This window comes from Pinus tabuliformis, chromosome 2_2, assembly GCF_031772625.1.
Source record: "Pinus tabuliformis cultivar Carrire ecotype Pingquan chromosome 2_2, CPIR1, whole genome shotgun sequence".
Lineage (NCBI taxonomy): Eukaryota > Viridiplantae > Streptophyta > Pinopsida > Pinales > Pinaceae > Pinus > Pinus tabuliformis.
In genome coordinates this window covers 65,168,405-65,196,380 of record NC_142300.1, presented here as the reverse complement: position 1 = coordinate 65,196,380, position 27,976 = coordinate 65,168,405, and the positions used below count along the sequence as shown (strand labels likewise).

Below are 27,976 nucleotides of genomic sequence, written 5' to 3'. Positions count from 1 at the left end.
GATTTATTTAATTTATAATTTTAATTAATTTATATTATTATTTTATTAATTTTAATTTTAAATTAATTTGTAAATTAAAATTAACATTTTCTTTTAGTTTAAGGATTTATCATATATATATATATATGTATGTATTTAAGGTGGTATACATATTACCTACCTAATTTGATATATATGATATTCTGGTGAGGTATTAATTCATTACCTTAATTTATATCTCCTCCTGTAGTAACCAGCCTATATATAGAGTGTGATACATGCGGGTACATGCATACGTAGCTATTGTATGAAGGTCTCGTATGTATACTATTATTCGTATTTTATTTATAGTTGTAGGTGGGTCATTACATGTCATTATTGAGCATTATTTTATTATTTGGGGCTAAATAAGACAAATTAGGCTATTCGAATCCCCTATTGGATTGTATAAATAGATGAGAGGATGATTCATTTCTCTCATCATCACTTGGATTGGATTAGTATCTCTTGAGAGATTTTCACACTTTTTGTTGGGTAAACTTTTTGGAGTATTCTTGATGCACTATGATGTTTGGATTTTCGCTATTGTCTTTGGAGCTTCTTTCTAATGCAAAATTGATGAATGGATATACTCTCTCTCTCATGTAAGTCGAATTTTGATGTTATTCTTGTTATTTTACTGGTTTACTGCATGTTATGGTTATCATTATTCTTGTATGGGTTAAAGTAAATGCGAAATTCTTCTGGGAACCTTGAATAAGTGATTTAATGCATGCATTGTACTTGAAGAGAGTGGGTGAATGTTCCTAGAGGCACCTAATAGGTTTTAAGCCTTGAAACTTTATCTCTTTGGCAATTTTGAAGTGTAAATCTTTGATTACCTAGATGTTTAAGCCTCGAAACTTTATCTCTTTGGCAATTTTGAAGTGTAAATCTTTGATTACCTAGATGCTGCCCTTGACTAGGCTAGCACAGGTTAATTAGGGCTCCTTAGCTTATGAAAATTCTCGATCTATGTGTATCTTGACTCCATTAAGCCCAAGTAATAAGCACTGATCCTCGTATCCTTTTGGTGTTCAAATTTCCCTCTTTTTCTTCACTTTTCCAAATTCTAGGCCTAATCCTAGAGGGTCACCTAGGGCATCAAGTGAAATCTTTTCTAGCCATCCAAAACCCTTGAAAATTGGTCCAAAACTGCGTTGGGGTCTTCTCAAGGATCCCTCCAAATTTGAGGTCAATCCGACGGTGGGATCCTGAGATATTGCAAGCCCTAGCTCAGGGACCATTCTCCTCCCTAGGTCACTTTGGGTTAATGTCCTCATTAGGATCATTGCGTTTGGATTTCAAAAGAAAATTAGTCTTTTGATCCTATTCTCCTCCATAACTAGGTCAAGTCCCTCCATTATTGGTCAACTCCACACGCTTGACCTAGTTTGGGTCCACTTGGGTTCTTTGTGGTCTTGCAACTTCATAATTCAAATTCCACGAAGATTACGTAGAAATTTAGAATCCATTCCTCTATAAGGATCCTTAAGTCTAGGAAGCCCCTTGTCAAGGCATATTCCCCAAACCTAGGCTCAAGTATCCCCTTAGCCCTTCCTAGAGAGCCCATCACCTTGCTTCTTAAGCAAGTAAGCTATATAACTGAGCCTCTCTTGTGAATAGGCCTTAGGAATCACTCTATATCTTATCATTGGTCCATCCATCTTTGTGGTTCCTCTCATACTAGGACTCCTCCCATCGGTGAAAGTTCATAAAGAGCAGGGAGCCTTAGTTGAGGTGACAGTGGGCTATCGCTCCATTGTTGCCCCTTGACCTAGTAGTTGCTCTATAGGATCCCCTCCTAGGACCCCTGCTAGTTTTAGCAGTAACATGACCCTTGGATTAGAGGGAGAAGCTACGCTGACTAAAATTGAAGTCAATCCTCCTCCTCAGGTATAGTGTACACACCCCAAGGGACCATAGGAAGTCCCCACTTTCCACCATAAGTAGACTAGAGAAAAGATTCGAGACTCTATTCTAATCTCTTGAACTGAGTGGTACTAGGGAGCCAACAAGAGAAGTAGTAACATGAGAAGCTTGAAGAATATGTAAAACTTATATAAGCTTCCTTGCCAAAGGGAGATTCTTACACTGCCATACCAAAAGATTAGATTGCAATCTCTTAAGGAACTTGTTCCACATGTCAACAATTATAAGACCAACCCCAAAAGGGATCCCAAGATACAGGAAAAGGCTCACCATGATTTTTGGGACTAGAAGCGATATGGAATAATTGATTTACAATTGAACATTGGAGATTTCTCTTTTATATCACAATTCATTGTTAGATCCTTGTGGGGCTATGATGGTGAGTCGGTGATAAAATTTTGAGTTCAACTTGGATGGAAACATTGGGGACTTTAATCTTAGACAATAAATGTTTTTGACATTTTTCTATAAGAAGAAGAAGAAGATAATATTGTTGGAGATTATAATGAAGATAGATTCAGTAGCACCTTCATTGAATATCTTAAAGATATCTCAAAGGTGATCCTTCAAGACAATCAAAATTCAATACAAAAAGTGCAAAAATTAATTTGACAAGGTTGTCATTGATAAAGACGGATTTCTTGCCCTAAGAATCATAGTTAAAGCTTTATTACATGGATTGAAAGGTGAAAAATGAAAGAAAGTCACAATAAGAAATGTTGAGGCAACTTACCAGCAAGGAACCGTTGCTTGATAAAAAAAAGAAACAGTGATTCCGTTGAAATAGAGAAGTTGTTAGATGTAAAAATCCAAACCATGGTGGAAGGAGTCAATACGGATTCAATTGACATCATAAATCATCAGGATGCAAATCTAGTTGAAGTACGGATAATTTTAGATGTTGAAGTACAAACAAATGAAATTCCAAGTATCTTTACCAATAAACTTTTAAAGATAAGCAAAATGACACAACTGTGCAAAGTAGACATATTGCCAAAAGTGAAATGAGAAAGCACTACAAATATGTTAAAGAAACTTGAAAGTTCACGTTACAAGGATGCCTTACCGACATCTTAATCACAAAAACTGATACTTAAACCAAATAGTTGCAACATTGTTTAGAGCAAAGGCAATATTCAAACTGTATTTTGAAAAATATTAATTCTAGTACAATTCAGTTTCAAAGTGGAAATCATCTTGGGAACCACAATACTAAAGGTTCTTCATGAGAAAGCATTACAAGCCAGAACAAGCAATAAAGTTTTCCATTAATATTCTATGCCGACAAAGCTTTTCTAAAGTGGAAGGCAATTTTATGTATACAAAATAAATATTATTTGTAAATACTTATACCTAAACTATAGCACATTCAATATATTATTTTAATCTGTATCGATTCTTTTAAGTTATTATATTTATTTTCAATATTCAGTTTATGAATTAAGTTGTTATGTCATATTGAAGGAATGAACTTTGTTCATTTCATATGATGATCCACATATAATGAATTTTGCATCATGTCTTCATATGGCTGTATTGTGTTCCATCAGGAACAATGTGGCGTCTTCAGGTTCAGTGATGGGAGGTGCTCATTTTGTGTTTTCTTGTGGCAGGGCAGAAGTGGGGTAGAGCTGATTCTTTCAGATATGATTGCTGCTTTTTGTGGGTGGATGCCTCATTGACTGTACTGGACAAATATGTTGAGCATAGAGTGGATTCTATGATTGAAGCTGGTTTGCTGGAAGAAGTTTCTGTATTTTACAATCCTAAGGCAGATTATACACATGGATTGCAGCAAGCTATTGGTGTGCGTGAATTCAAGGAATTTTTCAGTGCTTTTCCCCCAGGTAGTAAGTTGGCTCTCTTTGCCGGTGAAGAGGTCACAAGAAGTGGGCAAAGTGCAGATATTTTGGCAGATAATTATGATACAGACAATCTTGCTGCTTCAGAAGCTAGTAGCCAAGAAATAGCAAAGACAGATAAGGGAAGCTACAATATCCTCTTAGATGCTGCCATTGAAAGAATGAAAGCAAATACTTGCAAACTTGTACGCAGACAAGTATGTTTTAACTAATATCTGATTCTTTGTCTAAGGTTTTGTGGTAAAGTGCATGATACTAATGGAATTAGATGAGATTATATAACAAGTAAATTGTTTTGCCTCTGTTATGAGTGTGTTTTTTTCCACATGGGCTACAATCATATCTTTAAGAGTTTGGTTGCTTGCAGAAACGACGACTCAATCGACTGAAAACATTCTTTGGTTGGAACCTTCATCAACTTGATTCAACAGCAGCTCTAGAAACATTTGGCTGTATGATTGATACTCCATCTCAAAGCGTGTTATTTTGGTTGGTCTGTGGTCTTATAGATTCAGCTGTATTACATGCACAATTTCTTCTTACTCCCCAGTTGTGATGGGATTTTTCTGCTTGGAACTTATTATCTTTTTTATTATATCTTCAAAGAAGTATCAGGTGTTCTCGGTTTCTGTACATAAATATGCATAGAATTTGTAGCAAATCTTTGCTTTGGAATTACTAAGGAAGTTGTGATGAATAGGTTACGATTCTTTTTTGGCTGATTTAGTGGCTGGTGGTGAGTAATGCTAGCCTTTAAAAACGACTAGCACAACTGTACTGAGTTCCACATATACATTTATAAGGGACATGCCATTTCATTTGTTCTCTATAAACCATAGTTGCCATGCTCATGTTTGATCATTCAGTCTTCCTACTTTTCTTCTTTCTTTTTTGTTATCTTGTTTGTTACATTTTAGCTGCACAAATGAAGTCACATTATCATAGGCTTGGGATTGATGGGTGTACTAAAATTTATTCACATAAATTGAAATCAACTTTTAAATGCATGTTAATTTGTACGAAGCTAAGAATTTTCATAATATGTTGTGTTATTGTTATATCTCTAATCCCAGATATGATTTATTTATACTTCAATAATTATTTAATACCAATAAATTATTTACTCAATAAAGTCCAGTGTTGTGAACATTGTGATTTTTCAAAAAATTGTGCTTTTTCGAGCTAACAATTTTATCGACCGATAACATCAGCGATTGTTTCAACCTGAAAAAATCTAGAAAAAATCGCAATTTTGAGTTGACGGGTAAAAATTGCGGGCCATGGAAACAACGAGTTTTTAAAGGCAATTTTTGGTTTTTTGTTGGTTCATTTTGCAGACAAAGGGCAAGAGTGAGAGCTAAGGAGGAGGAGAACTCATCTACAAGGGCAAGAGAGGAGAAAAGTGAAGGAATTTAGCATCCCAAGAAAAAGAAATTCAAGTTTCGACCAAGTTTCTTCAACAGAGTGTGGTTTTCAAGTATGGGCATCTAGTTTGACCATTTTTTTGTTTTTTTCTTGTTTTTCTTTGGGTTTCTATCGTCCATTTATTTTCTATGTTTTTTGTTTGGATTTGACTGTGTTTTTTTGTCATTTTTGTTGCATTTAGTGGAGAGGGTTTTTTTTGGTCAAAAATGTAAAATCTTGATTGTTAGTTTTATTTGTTTAATTTCTTCTTGCGCCCTAGTTTTTTTCCATCATTTTCGCTTGGGTTTGAATGTGTATTTTTTGCCATTATTTTTGCATTGAATTGAGGGGTTTTACTTGGGTCAAAAATTCAAAATGCTGTATGTAAATTTTAATTTCATTTGTTTAACTTGCATTTCTTCTTGTGCCTGCAATTAATGTTATTTCTATTGCTGGCCTAGAGTACAAATCACCTTCATATGATGACTTTAGAGGTCACATTCTTTAAAATGAAAAGGCTAACTGTACTAAGAGATTGGAGGAGTTTAGGGGATTATGGGAACACACAGGATGCACTGTGATGTCAGATGGTTGGACCGATCAAAAGGGTAGAAGCGTTATTAATTTCTCGCTTAATTGTCCCAAGGAGACAATGTTTATGAAATTTGTTGATGCATCTGCACATATCAATGATGCATGGTTATTATGTGATTTGTTGGATGTGTTCATTCAGGAGGTGGGTCCACAACATGTTGTCCAAGTCATAACGGACAATGCTGAAAATTATGTTGCTGCTGACAAGATGCTTATGGAGAGAACCTAACTTATTTTGGACACCTTGCTCTGCACACTGCATTGATTTGATGTTGGAGGACACAGGGAAAATTCTTTTTGTCAAGGATATTTTTGAATCATAAAAAACATTACAAAATTTATATATAATCATGCATCTCTGCTTCATTTGATGAGAACATTCACCAACAACAAGAAGTTGGTGCACCCTCCCATTACACAGTTTGCCACTAGTTTTATATCTCTTCAATCCCTCCTGAATTTTATGTAGGATGTGAAGAGAATGTTTCTTTCAAAGCAGTGGTGTGCTTTGTTATATAGCCGCAAACTAGAGGGAGAGGCCTTATGCACGTTAGTTTCATACCAGGGAAGCTTATGGGCGGGTGTGCAGGAGGTGTGTAACATTACTGAACCTTTGGTATGTTGGAGAAGATGTAACTAGGTTCGGTCTTCATATATGTAATTTTGATATTTGTACTTATTCAAGAAAAGAGAATTTATTTTGATATTATTTGTCAATGAGTTTCTTGCTCATTGAAAATAGGTCAAGCACATTTTGAAGTGCTTCTAGGGAGTCAAAGTCAAAATGTAATTATGATGAGACCCTTTGAGGGCATGTTACATCATGTGCTAGGAAACCGGATTCGTCCTAAACCCCCTGCGAATCCCGAATCCGGCGAATCCGACACGATTCGGTCCGGATTCGTGTCCAAATCACAGGACACGTCGTGTCCGAGGGCGTGTCGCGATTTTCAGGGGCGTGTCGCGATTTTAGGACACGTGTCCGGTTTCCAGGACTCGCTAAGCTCAGCGCGGGTATGAAAAGGGCGTGTTTGCTCATTAATATTTTCATTTGGTAAGTGATTTGTGTTGTTGCAGCAAGGAGTAGAGCATTTTGGCAGCTTCATAATCAAGTCTAGGCCCTAGTATTGATATGCTATTCATGGTAATGTTAAATTCTTAAAGTAAAAGTGACATTCTCCTTAATTTTCATTTTCATCCTTTTACTTAAATTTTTAACATTACCATGAAATGACTCAGGATGTTTGAGAGTGGTTCCGGCCTCATTGGATTTCATATGGAGAAAGTAGAATTTTAGATTTCATTCAAAATCCAGCAGACTTATCAGTTTTTCAGGATTTTAGGATTGGGGGATTGCAATGTTTCCATTGAATTTTGTCATGTATTAGGGTATGGAACTCGTATTTAATCAAGAGCACCAAACCAAGAGCTTCTGAATATGTCGCTCCCGCTCCCGTTTTCGCTCCCGCTCCCCGCTTTCGCTCCCGCTCCCAAGTAACACTGTTCCTGATGATATGGGTCTGGACACCATTGTTGAGTTGGCATTGGCCAACATGGATCTCAATGATCCAGTGCTAGAGCCTGTTAGATTTGATGACTTAGAGGGGTCAGCCTCCATACCAGCAGATGCAAAGGCGACTATGGATACAGGGGAGGAGGAGGATGTAGAGGAGAGCAGTGGGGACCATGATGATGGGGACAGTGATGCTGATTCTGATGCTGATTGATCCCTTGAGGCTTGTATACCTGTAGTTGTTTTATATTTTCTATTTCTATTTGCCATTGGCATTGCACCAACACTACCTATGTAACACATTTTGATTTGATGACTTAAAGAGAAAACTACAGTTGTCAGTGTGTTTATCTTACTATCTTGTAGTTGTAAGTTGTCTTTCAGTTATGAATTATGAATCATGATTTAAATTTTTAATAGATTTATCATTTATGTGACCAGTACCACTGACATTTATTTGAATTTTGTATGTACTATGCATGCTAATAGCTATAGATGAAGATCTATGTTTGAAATCAATAAATTTGTATCATTAATTAAAATTTGTGTAAGAAATATGATAATATCTAATTTTTAATATATATATATATATATATATTTTTTTTTTTTTAAATATATATTATATATATATATATTTTTTAATAAAATAATATATAACGTGTCCTAACGTGTCCTGTTCCGGGGGTCAGCGTGTCCCGAATCCGACACCACGAATCCCGAATCCTACGTGTCCCGAATCCCCGTGTCAGGTGACTTAGATCATGTGTGATGTCATACAATGTCATGGGAATACCTCCAAGGCAAGTCAAATCCTCTCCTAGCAGCAACGAAGTCTACAAGCAACAAAAACGATGAATAAATGTTGAAATATAATGCAACTGCAAGTCGGCCTAAGAGACTGTCAAGTCGACTTAAAGGAGGAGGGACAAACCTCTATAAATAGAGGCTGTCCACTCCTCATTTGGACATTTTTTCACAAGCTCTGAAATCCGCAAGTAATAGAAGCCTCTAAGGATTAAAAGAAGACGAGGAGAAGGGCTACAAGGGCAGTGTAGCAAGAAGACAGAACAACGAAGCAAAGGAGGACTGTTTTGAAGTTGCTACAGCCACACGTGTGAAGAAAGAAGGGACAATATGCGGCCATATCAACAGTGAAATTGCAGGGGTCTATTCTTTGTGGTTTGGGCTAGTAACTAGGCCTATAAAGGCCTCCTACTATAGCGAGGAAGAAGGAATCTCAAGCGAAGTGAAGGAAGACTTTTTTAAAGTGAACTCAACCACACATGCAAAATAAGAAGGCCACTCTGTAGCCCTAACCACAGTCATAATTCAAGTCAAGAATAATCATTGGTTGGGGTGGAATTTAAGGTCTATAAGACCTCCCTCTAGAGCGAAGGAGAAACCCTCACAAACGAAGGAAGTCAAGAAAGAAAGGGACTGTTTCTAGGGCTAGAAACAGTCACACGTGCGAGGTACAGTTGCAGATTGACAACAGTCTAAAGACAACACTTTGAGGGGTATCATTTGGATGTAGAGAAAGGTCTACAAGGTCTCCAAGATAAGCAAAGAAGGACCTCCTCATAGCGAAGAAGAGGAGCCCTAATATTCTAGGGTTTCCTAAACTAGAAGACAAAAAGTGTTGGAAGACAGTGCTGGAGGAAGTGCCGGAAGTGACAGTGCAGAAAGAGGAAGGATTTGACTTATGCTTGGAGGATATCCTAGTCAAGGGTCTAGGGTTTGGCAATTGTTCAAATAAGAAGCTTCAATAAGAGAAAACTTACAAAGGGTTTCCCTCTCAAGAGTGGAGAGGGTTTGTCCCTGGTAGAGAGCCAAATTTTGTGTTCTTGTTATTTTGTTTTGGTAGAAGTTTGATGAAGCACACACATATGCACTAATAAGAACAAGAAGAAGTATAAGCTAACTAAGAAAAAGTAAAAAGACTTCACAAATTGTTATCAAGTCTCGGAGAATCACCACAACACTACTTTGCCCTAGATTCTCTAACATGGTATCAGAGCGAAGGTGACACATCAAGGAAAGGGCAACTCAAGAACGCTCAGGCATCTACAAAGTTGAGGCATCAAGCCTAGAAGTCTCAACCACTTCAAGGACAAGAAGGGTCTAGAATTCATCAAGGAGGGCTACAAAACTAGAAGGAGAGCCTTATATAAAGGCACCTTCAAAGAAGAGCAAATCTACATCAAGCTACAAGTCCTCAAGCACACGTCATCACCAAGCAAGTCCACTTGGAGAAGACAACTTGAAGGACATCAAGATCCAGGGAAGACAAGCCATCAAGCTTTCAAGGAGGAAGCAAATCCATCAAATCTCAAAATCTATCAAGTAAGTACATGTCCCCTTCTAAATATACATCAATGTCTTATTGCAAGGAAAGCAATAAATTGGTAGGCACCAATAACTTTCTTGCATGGAAGAAGAGGACTGATCTACTTCTCAAGGAGAATGAGCTCCTAGAATATGTCAAAGGTAACATCACTGTCCTTGCTAAGGAACAGACTCAAGCCTTAACCAAGTATAATAAGGATGAGACAAGAGCTCAAAGGATTCTGATAGAATCAATCAAGGACTCTCTCATTCCCTATGGCTCCAAGTTTGAGACATCAAAATAAATTTATGATAAGCTAGTAGAGCTATTCGCGGTATCCACCACCGGAGAAGTATTGTCTCCAAGGAATGAATTATACAAGATAAATATAACAAAGGAAGGAATAGCTCCCTACTTCATGAAAATCTCTGAGATGGGAGATCAACTTCAAGAGCATGGGGAAGTCACGTCTAACAAAGAGATGAAAACTGGTGTACTCAGTGCTCTACCTGAGGAGTGGGGTAACTTCACATCAAGCATTTATGCCAAGAAGGAAGCAACCACTCTCAATGATATGTGGTCTCTATTTAGAACCAAGGAGACTAGACCTAAGGCGAAAGAAGATGTGGGATCAAAGGAGCAAGCATTTGCTACCATGGCCAAAAGAACGGGTAAATTTGGCAAGTTTGGTCCACGAAGAACAAACAACAAAGACATGTCCAAGATCTAATGTTTTGGATGCCAAGACTATGGACACTACAAAAGGAATTGTCCCAATCTTAAGAAGGACAACAAAAACAAGAGAAAGAGAGAAGAAGCTCATATAACACAAGAGGTTGAAGAGGAAGGAAAGAAGCAAAAGAAGGAAGATCCTCCGGATCTCTACTATGACTAGGTCAAACTCTTTCCTTCTAGACTTCTTTCAAGGTTTAGAGTAGAATAGGAGCATATAGGAATAAATTAAATGGCATGGCTAGAATTACCCTCTAGAACAATGTTGCACGAAGCGGGAGCGTTTTTTGGAAGCGGGGACGCCGAAGCGTCATTTTCCAAAAATATAGGAAGCGAAGCGTCCGCGGAAGCGTCTGCTATATATATATATATTTTATATATTTTTTTGCATTTATACTCAAAACAAACATCCCAAATACCAAATTAATTGTAGAAGACATGAAAACATGCATATTTTTGCATAAATCAAGATAGATATAACATCCATTGTACATTAATGATCTAGAATCTAGATTCTTCTCCTCTTGTCTAGCCTTTGCCTCTACCTCGATTGTCTAGGGATATTAGTCAACATTGCCCAATTTTGATCAAACTACCTAATTCAAGACTTAAAATATGGTAGAAAAAGCTTAACATGTTTGATCGATGATTTTGACTTGATTGAAAGGTAATTTTTTGCTAAGGGCGTGCCGCGTGACAAAGGAGTTCAACAATACACCACCAACACCAGGGTACATATAGGGCTTGGTGCTCTTGATTAAATGCTAATCACATACCTTCATACTTGATATAATCTAATGAAATGCCACAATCCCATTGATCCTGAATACCTGAAAACTGTTAAGTCTGCTGAATTTTGAATAGGATATGAAATTCTATTTTCTCCATATGAGGTCCAATGAGGCTGGAACCACTCTCAAACATTCTGAGTCATTTCATGGTAATGTTAAAAATTTAAGTAAAAGGATGAAAATGAAAAATAAAGGAGAATGTCACTTTTACTTTAAGAATTTAACATTACCATGAGGGAGCATCTGCTATATTTATATTTTTTTTTTGCTTTCATTTGTCACCCTAACCCAAGGTGGACCCACCCCCAACAAGCAAACTCACCTAAAATTTAAAAAAAAATTGAAAAAAAAAACGATTTTCTAAATGCTTTTTCGGAAGCTTTTCTGGAAGCGTACGGAAGCGTCTGGGAAGCGCCGTACGAAGCGTGCTTCGGAAGCACCAGCGCTTCCAAATTTCCAGGAAGCGTCTAAAAATTTCGGAAGCGCGCTTCCGGCCAAGCTTCCTAGGCGCTTCCGTACGGGACGCGCGCTTCCGGCCAAGCTTCCTAGGCGCTTCCGTACGGGACGCGCTTCGGGGCTTGGAACCGGGGGGGGGGCGCTTCGTGCAACACTGCTCTAGAATCTAGCAACATGATGTACATGGAGTTGTAGACACTCCTGTAGATGTACCATTTATGAGAAGAACAAAAATGCATAAGTAGAAATATCTTATAGAATATAGGAGCATGGAAAATATAGCTCAAAGATATTCATGTAGAAGGAGCATACCTAGAATAGGACCTCATATATGATGGAAGAAAACTTGATCATGACAAGAATCTTAGAATACCTAAATCATCAAAGGTAGGAAACATTTGCAAGGCAAGGACCTTTAAAATCCTATGATGGAATCTTCAAGAGAAGGTTCGTGAACCAAGGCAGATGTCTCATTGGGAATCCCACTGATGGGATTCAAGAAAAGGGATGATATGTAGGCAGGCTAAGATGAAGCAAGAAGGGCTACACCAAAGAATGATCAAGGAGGATCAAGATGAGGTATGTATGCATCAAAGTTTAATTCATGTCATCATTTGTATATTATTGAGTTATGGATATAGTTCTATAACATGATCAAACATGAAAGGATCTCTTTCACCAAGAACATGCATTCAAGAGAAGGTTCGTGAACCAAGGCAGATGTCTCATTGGGAATCCCACTCATGGGATTCAAGAAAAGGGATGATATGTAGGCAGGCTAAGATGAAGCAAGAAGGGCTACACCAAAGAATGATCAAGGAGGATCAAGATGAGGTATGTATGCATCAAATTTTAAGTCATGTCATCATTTGTATATTATTGAGTTATGGGTATAGTTCTATAACATGATCAAGCATGAAAGGATCTCTTTCACCAAGAACATGCTCAAAGGCATGTACCACGATGCAATAAAGGTCAACAAAAGAACATGCTCACATAAGGAGCATAAGATTGCTGACTAAGAAGCAAGAAGAAATGCTGACAAGTCCAGAAAGCAAGGGATGAAGGAATGCTTCCACAAGAAGCATTAGGTGGTTGACCAATCTATCTGAGAAGAAGCAAATAAAGAAAGAGATCAAGCATGTGAAAGAACATCATGATCACCGAGGATCACTATTTGACAAAATGCCTTGAAAGATATCTCCCAAAAGAAGGCAGAATAACTCTGATGAAGGAAGAAAGGACCCTTGACACCTATGAAGACCTTGGAGATATAAAAGGTGCAGATAACTGATTCTACTCTATGAAGATGTCATGATGAAGAAGCCATCCAACAAAAGGAAAAACAATGTTGAAGCAATATCAGGATGAAGTCATGATGGGCTACCAGGTCAAAGCATATAACCTAGCAAGTATGATGGAGCATCCATGAGGAGAGCATTCCGAAGCATGGACAAGATGACAAAGGAGTAGCCAAGATGACTAGAAGAACCTGATATTCGCTTTCCACGAAGCAATGACATGACTAACCAAGAAGGAAAGTGATGGATGGATGGTGCCCTACCGAGAAGAAGTTTGATCGAAGACTTCATGACATCAAGAAAGGAAGGAGATCATGCAGCTGAAGGACCCACGAAGAAGAAGCTGCTGATGAAGGAAAGAGTCCCCAGTTAAGAGGGAGCTTTGACAAGTCCCTGATCAAGAGGGAGTTTTGGATCACCCCTGATTATGAAGGAGTGACTATTGTGTTTTCCATGTCATGGGTCATGCAGGACTAACAACCGTAAGTCTAGATGAAGGCCATGAATGGAAATGTAGACACAAGATAGACACAACATTCTTGTCTTCACTTGGGAAGAGAGAATGGAATGTAGACACAAGATAGACACAACATTCTTGTCTTCGCTTGGGAAGAAAGAATGGGAGGATTAGGTAATCATCTAGCATCTGATACTCTTTGAGGATGTGTAGGGCATCCAAGACAAGAGTAGGCAAAAGGACCGATATTCTTTGAGGGTTGGGAACCCAAGATAAGAATAGTCCTAGAAGGTCATACTCGAGAACACCCGGGTGGGTATGTACCTTGAGAGACAATGATGAAGGTGTTTATAAATCATTGGTCTCTCCAGCATTGTGGCTCATGGTCTCATGAAGAGATGGAGCTATTAGTCAAGGCCTTGCATTATGACAATGCTGATAGATATGATGCTATAACAGATGGATTGCTAATTTGGTTTCTCTTATGTGAATTCTTCAAGATTGAAAATTGCCAAACACCTTGTAATGTTGTATGAATACCTCCCTAGTTAAGAGGGAGTGTTGGAGAAGATGTAACTAGGTTCGGTCTTCATATATGTAATTTTGATATTTGTACTTATTCAAGAAAAGATAATTTATTTTGATATTATTTGTCAATGAGTTTCTTGCTCATTGAAAATAGGTCAAGCACATTTTGAAGTGCTTCTAGGGAGTCAAAGTCAAAATGTAATTATGATGAGACCCTTTGAGGGCATGTTACATCATGTATGATGTCATACAAGGTCATGGGAATACCTCCAAGGCAAGTCAAATCCTCTCCTAGCAGCAACGAAGTCTACAAGCAGCAAAAACGATGAATAAATGTTGAAATATAATGCAACTGCAAGTCGGCCTAAGAGACTGTCAAGTCGGCTTAAAGGAGGAGGGACAAACCTCTATAAATAGAGGTTGTCCACTCCTCATTTGGACATTTTTTCACAAGCTCTGAAATCCGCAAGTAATAAAAGCCTCTAAGGACTAAAAGAAGACGAGGAGAAGGGCTACAAGGGCAGCGTAGCAAGAAGACAAAACAACGAAGCAAAGGAGGACTATTTTGAAGCTGCTACAGCCACACGTGCGAAGAAAGAAGGGACAATCTGCGGCCAGATCAGCAGTGAAATTGCAGGGGTCTATTCTTTGTGGTTTGGGCTAGTAACTAGGCCTATAAAGGCCTCCTACTATAGCGAGGAAGAAGGACTCTCAAGCGAAGTGAAGGAAGACTTTTTTAAAGTCAACTCAGCCACACATGCGAAGTAAGAAGGCCACTCTGCAGCCCTAACCACAGTCATACTTCAGGTCAAGAATAATCATTGGTTGGGGTGGAATTTAAGGTCTATAAGACCTCCCTCTAGAGCGAAGGAGAAACCCTCACAAGCGAAGGAAGTAAAGAAAGAAAGGGACTGTTTCTAGCGGGGACTGTTTCTATGGCTAGAAACAGTCACACGTGCGAGGTGTAGTTGCAGATTCACAGCAGTCTAAAGACAACACTTTGAGGGGTATCATTTAGATGTAGAGAAAGGTCTACAAGTTCTCCAAGATAAGCAAAGAAGGACCTCCTCATAGAGAAGATGAGGAGCCCTAATATTCTAGGGTTTCCTAAACTAGAAGACAAAGTGCCGGAGGAAGTGCCGAAGTGACAGTGCAGAAAGAGGAAGGATGTGGCTTATGCTTGGAGGATATCCTAGTCAAGGGTCTAGGGTTTGGCAGTTGTTCAAATAAGAAGCTTCAATAAGAAGCTTCAATAAGAGAAAACTTACAAAGGGTTTCCCTCTCAAGAGTGGAGAGTGTTTGTCCCCGTCAGAGAGCCAAATTTTGTGTTCTTGTTATTTTGTTTTGGTAGCAGTTTGATGAAGCACACACATTTGCACTAATAAGAACAAGAAGAAGTATAAGCTAACTAAGAAAAAGTAAAAAGACTTCACAAATTATTATCAATTCTCGGAGAATCACCACAACACTACTTTGCCCTAGATTCTCTAACATGGTAAAGGTTCTTCGATTAGTTGATAGAGACAAGCCTGCAATGGGCTACTTGTATGAGGCCATGGATAGGGCCAAAGAATCCATTCGGAGCTATTATGATGATAAAGGGGATGAGGGGTTTGAGAAACAACAACTCTTATGGGAAGTTATTGATGAGCAATGGAACAATACACTCCATCGTCCCATTCATGCTGCAGGGATCTACTTGAACCCTGCATTTTCTTACTCCTATGGTTTATTATTTGATGCTGAGGTCGTGGATGGATTCTTCACTTGTGTTCAGAAGATGGTACCATCTCCAGCAGAATGTGTGTAAAAATCTCCAAAGAAATGGAGATATACAGGATGACAGGTGGAACATTTAGCTTTGACATGGCTATCCATGATAAGAAGACTAAAATGCCAGGTAAGCTTTAGTTTGTTTCAAAATTCATTGTCTCTTCAAGTTCATACTTTGCTTCAACTTTCAAATTTCATTTTTTTTCTTATGTTTATCTTATTTGTTGTAGATGCATGGTGGAGAAGTTATGGTGGCAAAGTACCCAATCTCCAAAGGATTTCCATTCGAGTGCTCAACCAAACATGTAGCTCCTCGGGATGCGAGCGCAACTGGAGTGTATTTGAAAAAATACACACCAAGAAGCGCAACAGGTTAAAATATTCCAAATTTCCAATTAATTTTTTGAATTCATTTAATAATAATTTTTTATAATTATTAATTTATTATTTATAATTTATTAATTTATGACTGTTGACACCTAATCTTCATGATTGGGGGAATTTTGTGTAAATAAATAAATTAGGAATGTGAACAGTCATCGGGAGATGAACTGAACAATCACTCCTATTGTATATAACAATGACCTACCTATGGAATAATAGATGAATCAGTTTTTGTTTTGTGGAGTTACTGCCTGCCTCACATGGTATCAGAGCCAGCTCCTTTTTAGCCTTTGTGTCCCTTGTAACTCCCTGTCTGCTCTCCATATAGTTGAGCAGGTTCTCCATAAAATTAGCTACCCCTCTGTCTGACTGTTCAGTTCTCTGACTGTCATAAACGTTTCAAAAAAAAGGCGTTATTGCACCTGCGCCTCCACTGCATGAATTCCTTCACTTGATTATTCTCACCTTGGTCGCATCTGTCTCCATTTATTTTCTGTAGTTGGCCACTGCTTGAGCTCTTTTTTTGTATCTTTGAACGATCTGCCCACCTGGTATCCGCTGCCCAGCACCATATCTTCGTATAATACCATATCGCATACCGAGCCATGGGCGCAACACGAAAATGCTGTATCAGTCATCCTTTTGCGTATGAGAACATTCAAGTCCTGGTATCTCTGCGTATGAGACAGCTCATATATTAATGCAGTGGTATGAGACAGCTTAAGCGTAGGCTTAACGTTTGCGTATTTTGCGTCTAACCTTTTTTCTTGATTCTTCTCCGGCCGAACTCGTAATTTGAAAGAATACGAGCGACGGAGTAAGGCTATACGGTTTAAATTTTATAGGCATATTGACTCTGAAGTTCCACGGAGGGTTTGTACATACGCCCTTCTTTGCTATTGTTACAGGTCTTTTTAAACGGATTGATGATAACTATTGTTTCAGACATGTAATATTTGGAACTTCTTTAAAGATCAATTCATTATCGCTGTCAGTCTTTAATCTGTTTCTATGGGTTTGAAGCAATGGCGCTTGTCCAAAATTTGTATATGTGTTGAACTATACAGCGCTCTGCGGTTTTTAAAAATCATTTAAAATCATTTGAATGGTAAGCTTTGGCGGTTTTTAGGCGCTCATTGGTATTTTTTTTGATTTGGCTGAGAAGAGTTTTGGTGAATACAAAAGTGGTGTATGCGTTGAACTAATTTGGTGTATACAACACCTGCATTCACTTGGTATATGCGTTGTTCAAAATTTTATATGTTGAATGCGTTTGAAGTGATATGTAATATATAAATATATTACATTTTAAAACATTGAAGTGATATATCAATGAAATGCTGGATGCTTTTATCAAACATTGGAGGGATTTGAAGAAAATAAGTTTGAAGAAAATATAGTGCATAAAGTTGTAGTGTAAGGAGGAGATTTGAAATCTTTTGAATGCCCTTTTGGGTACAATTTCATTGTATATCAGCAGAAGTATTTTTTCTATCAGCAGAAGTATTTTTTTACAGAATGCATTCAATCATCTCTATGGTAGGAATAGTTCTCACTGGCAAGGAGAACTATCCTGAATGGTCCCGGATGCTAAAACACTCCCTCATCTTCAATGAGTTGTGGAAAGGAGTGTGTGTCGGAGAAGGAGACAAAGACCCAGTACAACCTACCTCAGAGAAAGAGCTCGTCATTTGGGAAAACAAGGACAGCAAAGCCTATGCATTAATCGCAGCATCTGTAAATGAAGAGGTGAGTCGCCATATTTCGTCATATTCAACTGCCTTTGAAGCCTTACAAAAGCTGAAAGAACTCTATGACTCACATTCTGCACTTGAAGTTGTTCAGCTCATGATTAAAATCTTCACTCTTGAACTGAAAAATAATGATCCTCTTGTTCTTGCATCTGAAGTAAAGTCTATAATGCATGATATCAATTCCACTAAGGTTGAGCTGGATATCCCTCTTATTGCTTTTCTCAAGGCACTCTATCCTACTTACTCCAATTATCTCGAGTCTTTGCAAGCAAATGGAAATCTTAAAGATATAACCTTTGACTCTCATGTGAAAAAGTTTGCTGAAAGAGAGAAAGCCTTTGGAAAGAAGACAACCCCTGAATCTTTTGAAGAGACTGTGTGCCTTGCTCATAAAGAAAAGCATCCTGCTCAAGATTCTACAAGAGGAAGAGGTGGACGAAGAGGAAGAGGAAAATATTTCAGAGGCAGGGGGGCAGACATTCTCAAGGAGAAAAGGCAGACTTACACTGCATTTGCTGCAAAAGAAATGGATCACATGATGCCTCTACATGCAAGCTACCATGGGACAAAATTGAGCAGAAAAGAAACCAACAGAAAGGTAAAACTGATGATACAGACAAAGGTAAAGCACCTGAATCCGCTCACTATATTGAGGCACAATGTAACATTGGAGTAAATGAAGATTTGTTTAATGCTTCACTTGCTTCTTCGAAAAATGATTGGTTGCTTGATTCAGGAGCAACCTGTCACATGACTCATAGAAAAGATTTTTTTGAAGATTTCACTGACAATGTTGATGGAGCAGTATACTTTGCAGATCAGTCAAAAATCAAGCCATTAGGGCTTGGCACAATCAGGCTTAAACTGCTTGGCCTTCCAGAGTTTCTTCTGGATCATGTTCTATATCTCCCACAGCTCAAGAGAAACTTGCTGTCCTTGGTCCACATCCGCTAGCAAGGTCACTCCATTCATATGTTTGATGGCAAGCTTGAGGTAAGAAAATATTCTGACCACTCACTTGTCATGAGGGGAATAGAAGAAGAAAGGCTTCTCAAACTGCAAGGAACCTCTGCTCATGCACAACATTTCTCATATATTTCTCATCATGGAGAAGGTACACTTCCATCAAGTTTATTATGGCATGCTAGATTTGGACATTTAAACTATGACAGTCTTCGCTTATTGAAGAAAAATGGTGTTGCTGGTTTGCCTACAATTCCTAGGAAACATAAGCAATGTGATGCTTGCATTCTAGGAAAGCATAGCAAACAATCTTTTCATGATTCACATTCAAGAGCACATAGGAAGCTTGAACTCATTCATTCAGATTTATGTGGTCCAATGCCTGTTCCTTCTACAAATGGAAATAAATATATCATGACATTTATTGATGATTACACCAAAATGTGTTGGGTTTATTTATTGAAGAACAAATCTGATGCCTTTCAAACATTCAAGAATTTTCATAAATGGATTGAAAATGATGCACAATCTCATATTGGGTCTATTCGCACTGATAATGGAAAAGAATATACATCAAATGAATTTGAAAACTATCTTCGCCAACATGGGATCAAACATCAAACAACTGTGCCTTATAATCCCCAACAGAATGGTGTAGCTGAAAGAATGAATAGAACAATCTTGAATATGGTACGATCCATGCTTTTCTTCAAAATGTAAAGATAATGTTTTGGGCTCATGTTGTTCTATGTGCTGCATATATAAAGAATAGATGTCCATCTAATGCTATAAGAAACAAGACTCCTTATGAATTGTGGTATGGACATGTTCCTTCGGTAAAACATCTCAGGGTCTTTGGTTCCACCTGTTATGCTTTGATACCAAAGGTACATAGAAACAAACTTGGTGCTAGAAGTCGTAAGTGTATCTTCCTGGGGTATTCAAACACCTCCAAAGCATACCGCCTCTATGATGAAGTAAATAAAAAGTTTGTTGTATCTAGAGATGTAATTTTTCTTGAATCATCCAAATCTGACAATGTTGTTGAGCGGCGACTTGATTGCTTGGATAGATTCGCAAAAACGAAATCATTTCAGGAATTTGATAATCAGATTCCACATCTTGAAGAGGGGATTCCTATACTAGATCAACATGTGGAATCTTCTTCTGAAGAACACTCTCCCCCGAATTAAACTCCAACAATGGATGATGCTTTAAGTGATGTAATTGATAGAATTGGGAGACTCAATCTTGATTCAGTCCCAACTCAATCAACAGAGCAGCCTGGACCATCTTAGAAAGGTCCCCCAAAGTGGCTGACAAAGACACTTGAAAGTGTTCATCCTGATGAAATTGGAAAAACAGGAACCAGAAATTCAAACCGACAAAATGGAGGTGATGTAGATGACTCTAATTCACCTGTTGATATGGATGTTTCTTATGACTGTGAATTGAACTTGTCTACAGATTTTGAACCAACTTCCTTCAAAGAAGCTGCGTCTCATGATGAATGGAAAGAAGCGATGCAAAAGGAGTATGATGCCCTCATAAAGAACGACACTTGGAAGCTGGTTGATCCTCCATTTGGAACCAAACCAATTGGCTGCAAGTGGGTCTACAAGAAGAAGTACAAAGCTGATGGCTCACTTGACAAGCACAAAGCTAGGCTTGTGGCAAAAGGTTTTGCACAGAAGGAAGGGGTTGATTATGAGGAAACTTTTGCCCCCACAGCAAAATGGGCCACCATCCGGACACTCTTTGCACTAGCAGCTCAGAACGGTTGGAAAGTCCATCAAATGGATGTAAAAACTGCCTTCTTGAATGGAGATCTAAAAGAGAATGTTTTTATGTCCCAACCTGAAGGATTTGCTGTGAAAGGACATGAACATAAAGTATGCAAACTTGTGAAGTCCTTGTATGGCCTCAAACAAGCACCGCGAGCCTGGTATGAAAAACTAACTGAGCATCTTCTGAAACTCAACTTCAATCATTTTGATCTTGATGATGCAACTTTATTTGTCAAGAAAGTTGGCAAAACAGTTGTATATTTTGTGGTATATGTAGATGATCTTTTAATGACAGGGAACAATGAAAGCTACATTGCATCCATAAAGAAGGAATTGGGGAAAGTTTTGAAATGACTGATTTGGGCTATGTTCATTACTATCTTGGCATTGAAGTAACCCAACATCCAAAGTCCATATTTCTTTCTCAAAAGAAATACATTGGAGATTTGTTAAACAGATTTGGCATGACAGAGTGCAATCCTCTTACTACTCCAATGGAACAAAACTTAAAGCTCACATCTATTGAAGGAAAGGAATTTGAGGATGCAACAAAGTATAGACAACTTGTAGGAAGTCTCATCTACCTCACTACTACCAGACTAGACATTTCTTTTGCTGTTGGAATCCTCTCCAGGTTTATGCAAAAGCCTTGTGAGGGACATTGGTCTGCTGCAAAAAGGGTTCTAAGGTACTTGAAGGGAACTCAAGACCTTGGAATCAAGTATACATAGGTAGACGACTTCAGCTTGATTGGATACTCTGATTCAGACTTCGATGGAGACAAAGAAACTGGGGTATCTACTTCAGGATATGCTATGAGTCTTGGATCAGGAGCTGTCTCTTGGAGATCACGCAAACAATCAGTTCTAGCAGATTCCACAACAGAAGCAGAATACATGGCAACAGCTGAAGCAACAAAAGAAATTGTGTGGCTCAAGAAAATTCTTGAAGATTTGCAGGTAAAACAAGTACAATCAACTCCACTCATGATTGACAACACCTCTGCAATAAAGTTGGCCAAGAACCCAAAGTTCCATGATCGAACAAAGCATATCAATACTAAATATCATCTAATTCGACATCATGTTGAGGGCAAAACAATCCATCTCTGTCATTGTTCCACAAATGAGCAAATTGCAGACATCTTCACCAAAGCACTTGGAAGGGAAAAGCTTGAACAATTCAGAATGATGCTTGGACTCACCAACATCCCTTTAGATTAAGGGGGGGAATGTTGACACCTAATCTTCATGATTGGGGGAATTTTGTGTAAATAAATAAATAAATTAGGAATGTGAACAGTGATCGGGAGATGAACTGAACAATCACTTCTATTGTATATAACAATGACCTACCTATGGAATAATAGACGAATCAGTTTTTGTTTTGTGGAGTTACTGCCTGGCCTGACAATGACCCTTGTACAGGTTGGAGTCCCAACGACTTAATGAAATGGTCTAGTCTACTAAAATCTTCGATTGCATGTGAGGCAACTTCAAAGGACACCTAATGTGGAGGCCATCTCATTGGATGGAATTGACACTATTGCTGCATGGAGGGTTGAAGCTGAGAGGCCTATCATGGAGTCGACTCCCGATTGGTTAGAGCAAGAGGTAGTGGAGGGGGTAGAGGAGGAGCAGGAGGAGGAGCAACAGGAGGAGGAGGTGACACCACCTACCCCTGCCACCAGTAGAGGATGTGGTCTGCCTCCTATAGCTCCTAGTTCTTTAGCTTCTAGAGCACAATAGAATCCACTGCTAGCCCCACCGCCTTCTTCATCTAGAGGGAAAGCTATTGCATTTTCTGGCAAGAGGGGCAGAGGAAACCAGTAGTATTAATTATTTGGTTCATTTCATTGTATATGACATTATGACTCACGATATGAGATACATTATTATATTTTTTGTTGATATTATGAGGTTGAGTTGGGACTCAAGACTTAGTATTTAGGACATGATTCACTGTTTTGTGATGTAGCACTAGACATGATATTACACATCTTATATTTTAGTTCTCTTTTCATATTTATGTGTCAATGCATTTATTTTATGTTGTGGGTGCTTTAGATATTAAAAAAATTGAAAAATTTGTTTTTTTTTTTTTGTATTTGCCGATTTTTACGATTTTTTCCAATTTCAGACCCTCGCTGATTTAATCCCGATTGTGATGTTTGCAACATTGATAAAATATGAAGACAACTGGAAAATAAAATCACTGGTATTTTAACTTTCAAAACTTAAAATGCAGCAGAAATAAAATAGGGAAATCAATCACACTACAGTAGAAAAATGATGCCCAACACAATCTTTTTTCACTTTAAATTACTTCGTAAAATTATAGCCTAGACCCATGGAGAATACACAGAAAAATGATAATTGTTAGAACCTGAAAATCGGCTCCACTAGAAAATCGGCCCCAAGGAATTCGGTCCACTGGATATCGACACTCCTAGAATAATTTGGCCCTTGGAGAATTTAGCCTTCCTCACCAACAACTTGTTGAAAATTGGGGCAACTATGGGACAAATTTTCCCATAGAAACCCATAGATCCCAAAGGAAGCGCTCCTTTCCCCAAGGAAGAATTCAAATTAAAGAAATATTATTATTATTTGATATGACAAAATTATTGGGCAACCAATTATTAAGATATATATTTAAATGTTATGGTGAGCAAATTCAAATCTGTGTTTTTCCCTCAAAAGATTTCAAATCAGACCCTAAATGGTTTAAGTCGGCTATCCCAGAGGGTGGTGACCCGTCACTCAAAAGATCAAATACAAATAGGCATAAATCTACTTCCATTTGGCATATTCATTAGAACTTGTGAAGTGTGATATCTCAGTAACTTGTATAAGTTCATTTGAGGCTCGCATTTATCTTAGAGGATCGCTTCTATCTCTGAAAGCATGTGGCTCAAAATTTGTACAACTTGCATTCTATTTTTGGAGATCACAATTCCTCTGTGGCTCTCACAATTTATCTGAGGCTCGCAATTACATTTCTGAGGCTCACATTATGTTTGTCTGTGACTCGCTATGTAGTTCGTGTTACAGGAGCTCGCTATGGTTTGCACTTTCTGTAGTGCATAAATTATAGAGGCTCAAATCTATGACTTATATAACAATGGTTTGGATCTATGGCCTATACAACAGTGGCTCAAATCATATCTTGGAGGATTGTATTCCTTGTGGCATGCAATGATTCTATAACTCATATTACTGTGTGGTTTGCTAACTTGAATTCATCACATTACTCTATGGCTTAGTGACTCGCTCTTTTACTCTGTGGCTCGCTCATACTATGAGGCTCGCATTCGATTAGCACAGTGACTTGCATCTCTTTGATGGCTCACATCTATTGTAATGATTCACATTCTCAGTAGTGTTTCACATGATCTGTTCAGTGACTTGGATTGCATTGATCTTTTTAGGGCTCGCTTTATTTTCCAAGTCTCGTATTATATACCTATGGCACACATTGTTTTCTATGGCTCACATTTTTCTATGTGGCTTGACTTTTCTAATAGTATCTCCGTGAGCTCATATCTTTGTGTGACATATTGCAGTAACCGTGTTGGATGGTCATGATACTTGGCAAATTATCTGTTCACTTGATAGTATTGTAAGCTTTGATGTTTTGGTAAAGATGGTGATCAATATAATAGTGACTTATGACAATGACTTGAATCTAAGAGACAATGATCTATGTGACAATGAAATAGTGACCCTGTTAACAGTGAGACCATGATCTATATGACAAATACCTAAAGATTGTGACAGTGATCTTGATCTATATGATAGTGAGACCGTGATCTATATGACAAAGACCCAAAGATTGTGACAGTGATCTTGATCTATATGATAGCAACTTCGAGACATGACAATAATCTTCGATATAGCAGTAATCTTGACATAACACTGAGCTTGATGAACGACAATGACAGTAACCTTGGTGATAGTGATGGCAAGAATCTAGTATGGCAGTGATCTTTGGTGTAGTAGTAACCTTGATAGTGATCTTCGGTATGGCAGTAACCTTGACATAATAAAGTGATCTTTGATATGACAATGACCTTGTTCTATGGCAATGACCTACTGATATATGATAGATATCTTTATACCTATGACATTGATGATTGGGGCAGTGATAGATGTGCAGACGACAGTATTGAAGACAATGACTCTTATGGTGATAGGGATAAAATGTGATGTTTGGCAGTGCTCCTATGTCAATGATATATGTTGCACTCTTATGTATACAATGCTCTTATGTTGATGACGTTAGATATAATTTACAAACACTGATGTTACTTGTGACAATGATAGATGTGTTTGCTCTAGCTTTGGCCTAGGAGGCCTAATGTATTAGACGTTGATGATGTGTCTCATACTCAATGTATTCTGTATCTCAACTGGACATTTGATGAATATCTAAGAAGAGGAATCTGGTTCAGTTTTCCCCCTTCTGGGGTTTTTCCCTAGTCTCTGACCTAAATCCCGGCGTCTCTATTGTGCATGCTTTTCTTCTATTGTTCTTTACTATTCCGTTGCGTTGGTGATGTTATTGTTTTCTCTACATAATTGCTAATGATGAAATGATGTTATGGGGTGAATGTTATATGAAAACATTGAAAAGTTTTAAAATGCAACTATTTACAACAAAGAACAATCTAGCCCTAAAAATTAACACAACTCAGCCCCTCCTTTTCCTCTTGTGCAACTCCTATGCACTTGAGAAATTCGACCCTTGGATATTTCACCCTTGCTCCAAAATTCGGCCCTCCTCTTCAGCTAACATGGCCCCTCTCTCTCCTAGACTTAGCCTCCTTGAAAATTTTCTCCCGAAATTCCCCTGCTGCAATCCTTTTCCCTTTTCTTCAGTCTTGGAGTCTCTCATTCCTTGAGGAAATTGCTCTCTCAACAATAGCATTGTAATTGTGTTGTGTTTTCATCCTCTCCCATAGGTTCTCTTTATAATTTCTCCATGGACTAAATCTCTAATCTCCAAAGTGAATAAGGGCTAGGATTAAATCCTAGGTTTCTTTGATCAACAATGGAGTTTAGATCTAAGTCACTGAAATAATTAATTATTTATCCTTAGAAAAACATTAGCTCAAATTCAACATCAATTAAATAATTAATCATTGTACTTTGTCCTAAGCTAAAACTTAGGGAGGAGTTCATATTAGTTGCTCCTCTCAAACAACCACCTAAATAGGACTTTTTTTCCTTCATGCAAGACACCAGTCTATGCAAAATGCCTTCCAAAGTGTAATATTCCCACTTAGCAATATTGCTAAGGGAAATATCAATTTTGTCAAATTTTGGATTACTACTTAGGAAAAGTGGGTTGTGGGACCCCTCTTAAAAGTTTTGAGCTAAAGTAAGGGCCCAACATAGGAGAAAAGAGGAAATCGAATGGTTAGTGGATGGTGGGGGCCACCCCAAGGAAGGAATATGCTCCCCTCTTGGTAGTACACACTCTTGGAGGGAAAGAGAGTGGGAAAATTGAAGGATGGGCCCCACATGGGGAAATTGGAGGCACAATGACAAAATAGGAGGGAGCACTCATTTTGGGCATCTTTGATCATTTGAACATTCACCCTTGACTAGCACGCTTGAGCTGAGAGCCAAGTTTGCATGTGTTGTTGAGCACATGAGATTTTCAAGCGAGAATCTCACCCTACCTTCGGTGGACTTCGAGTGCCAGCCCAAGGAGGTGTTTTGCATCATTTCAGATTTGACCAGGGAGCTTGCCAAGTAAATTCGTGGAGTTGGAAAGCAGGTGGGACGCAAAAGGGAAATACGCAGTCATTGGAGGAGCTAGTTGTGGGGTTGTGATTTGTTGAGTTTCCGGAGCAATCCAAGGGCCATCATTTGCTGAAGATTTGGAGAGTTTCCAGAGCTCCATTTTGGAGAGAGTTGGCTGGGCCAAGCATTCATCAGCAAGGACTGCGTGGGCCTGCGCAGTAGTATTTCGTGCCACACGTGGGGCATTGGGAGGAAGAGGATTTTGGGGCTGAGACTTGTGGGGGAATTCCAGAAGGGGATTTGCTGAATATTTCAGCCATTTTGGGGACCTTCAACAATGACATCTATAGGTGGGTCGAAATACCCAATAGTTAGAAGAGCTAGGAGAAATTGGGCCGAAATTCCGGGGTCAGTGTTTGGCCAAACCCTTTTTGGGTTTTGGCGAGTTATTGGAAGAGAGACCGGGGTTAATTTCCCGGAATTTTCTGAGCATCAAAAGCAGGTCAAATCAACGAATCTTCCAGCCAACAATTCAGTGTCTGGGGGATCATTGCAGAGCTATTGAGGGGTCAACCATTCAACAACTGGGGCAATCAATTTCATTACTTGGGCTTTGCCAGATTGCCTTGGGGTAAGCCCAGGTGCACATATTTCATCTTCTATTGTACCCCATACGTTATAATAAAATGGTTCAGATTAGCGCAGTTTTTGGCTTATTTCATGGTGTCTAATTTGTGTGGAATTTTGTGGGTATTTCTGCTATGCATGATTTGTTTATCATTGTAAATTTTCCTTAGGGATATTATACAAATCTACAAAATCAACACTCCCTCCTAGCAAGGAAAGGATTCTCCACCAACCCTAGCTTGTCCCTGTCGAACACAAACTTCACAAATTTCCCCTTCACTAGAGGCTTGGTGAGAATATCGACTACTTATTCCCTTGTGGAAATGTACTGTAACTCAAAAGACCTCTCTGAATCCTATCTCCGATGAAGTGGTCTTTGATCTCTATCTACTTGGACCTATCATGAAACATTGGATTATACGAAAGCTTGATACAGGTTTAGTTATCACAACAAATACGTAGGCCCCATCTTAAGACCAAAGAACCCTGAGAGCATCTTGCGAAGACATATTCCCTCACAATTCACCAGACTCATTACCGTGTACTCGGCCTCATAACCTGACTCGCTGCCATGTACTTGACCTCACAACTCACCAGACTCGTTGCCATGTACTCGGCCTCATAACCTGACTTGCTGCCATGTACTCGACCTCACAACTCGCCAGACTCGTTGCCATGTACTCGGCCTCACAACTCGCCAAACTCGCCATACCATGTACTCAACCTCACAACTCGCCAGACTTGCTGCCATGTACTCGAACTCTATTGAGCTAAGTGCCATTGAGTGCTTCTTCCTACTAAGCCACGAGATCACTACTGACCGCAAGCTAAAAGAACATCTAGATGTGTTAATTTTTCTCAAGTTCTATGTTGCTATAATTACTTAAGCAATATAGTATTCAATTTCATTCACCCTAGTAATAGTTAAGCAATAGATAGAACATCATACAATAATGCACAATTGAAGATAGCCAAGCACAATGAGACATAGATTTTTGGTCAAAGACTAGGGCAAAACCCCACA

The 27,976-nt window shown here is 38.6% G+C and overlaps 1 protein-coding gene across 1 annotated transcript in view; it reads left to right on the top strand.

The window, feature by feature from the left end:
- LOC149191475 (tRNA dimethylallyltransferase 2-like) overlaps positions 1-27,976 on the top strand; it is a 201,033-nt gene that overhangs the window by 168,701 nt on the left and 4,356 nt on the right. The window contains exons 6-7 of the mRNA XM_089404291.1: positions 3,569-4,009; positions 4,180-4,264. Coding sequence (XP_089260417.1) covers positions 3,569-4,009; positions 4,180-4,264 — 526 coding nt within the window. The remainder of the gene's footprint in view (positions 1-3,568; positions 4,010-4,179; positions 4,265-27,976) is intronic.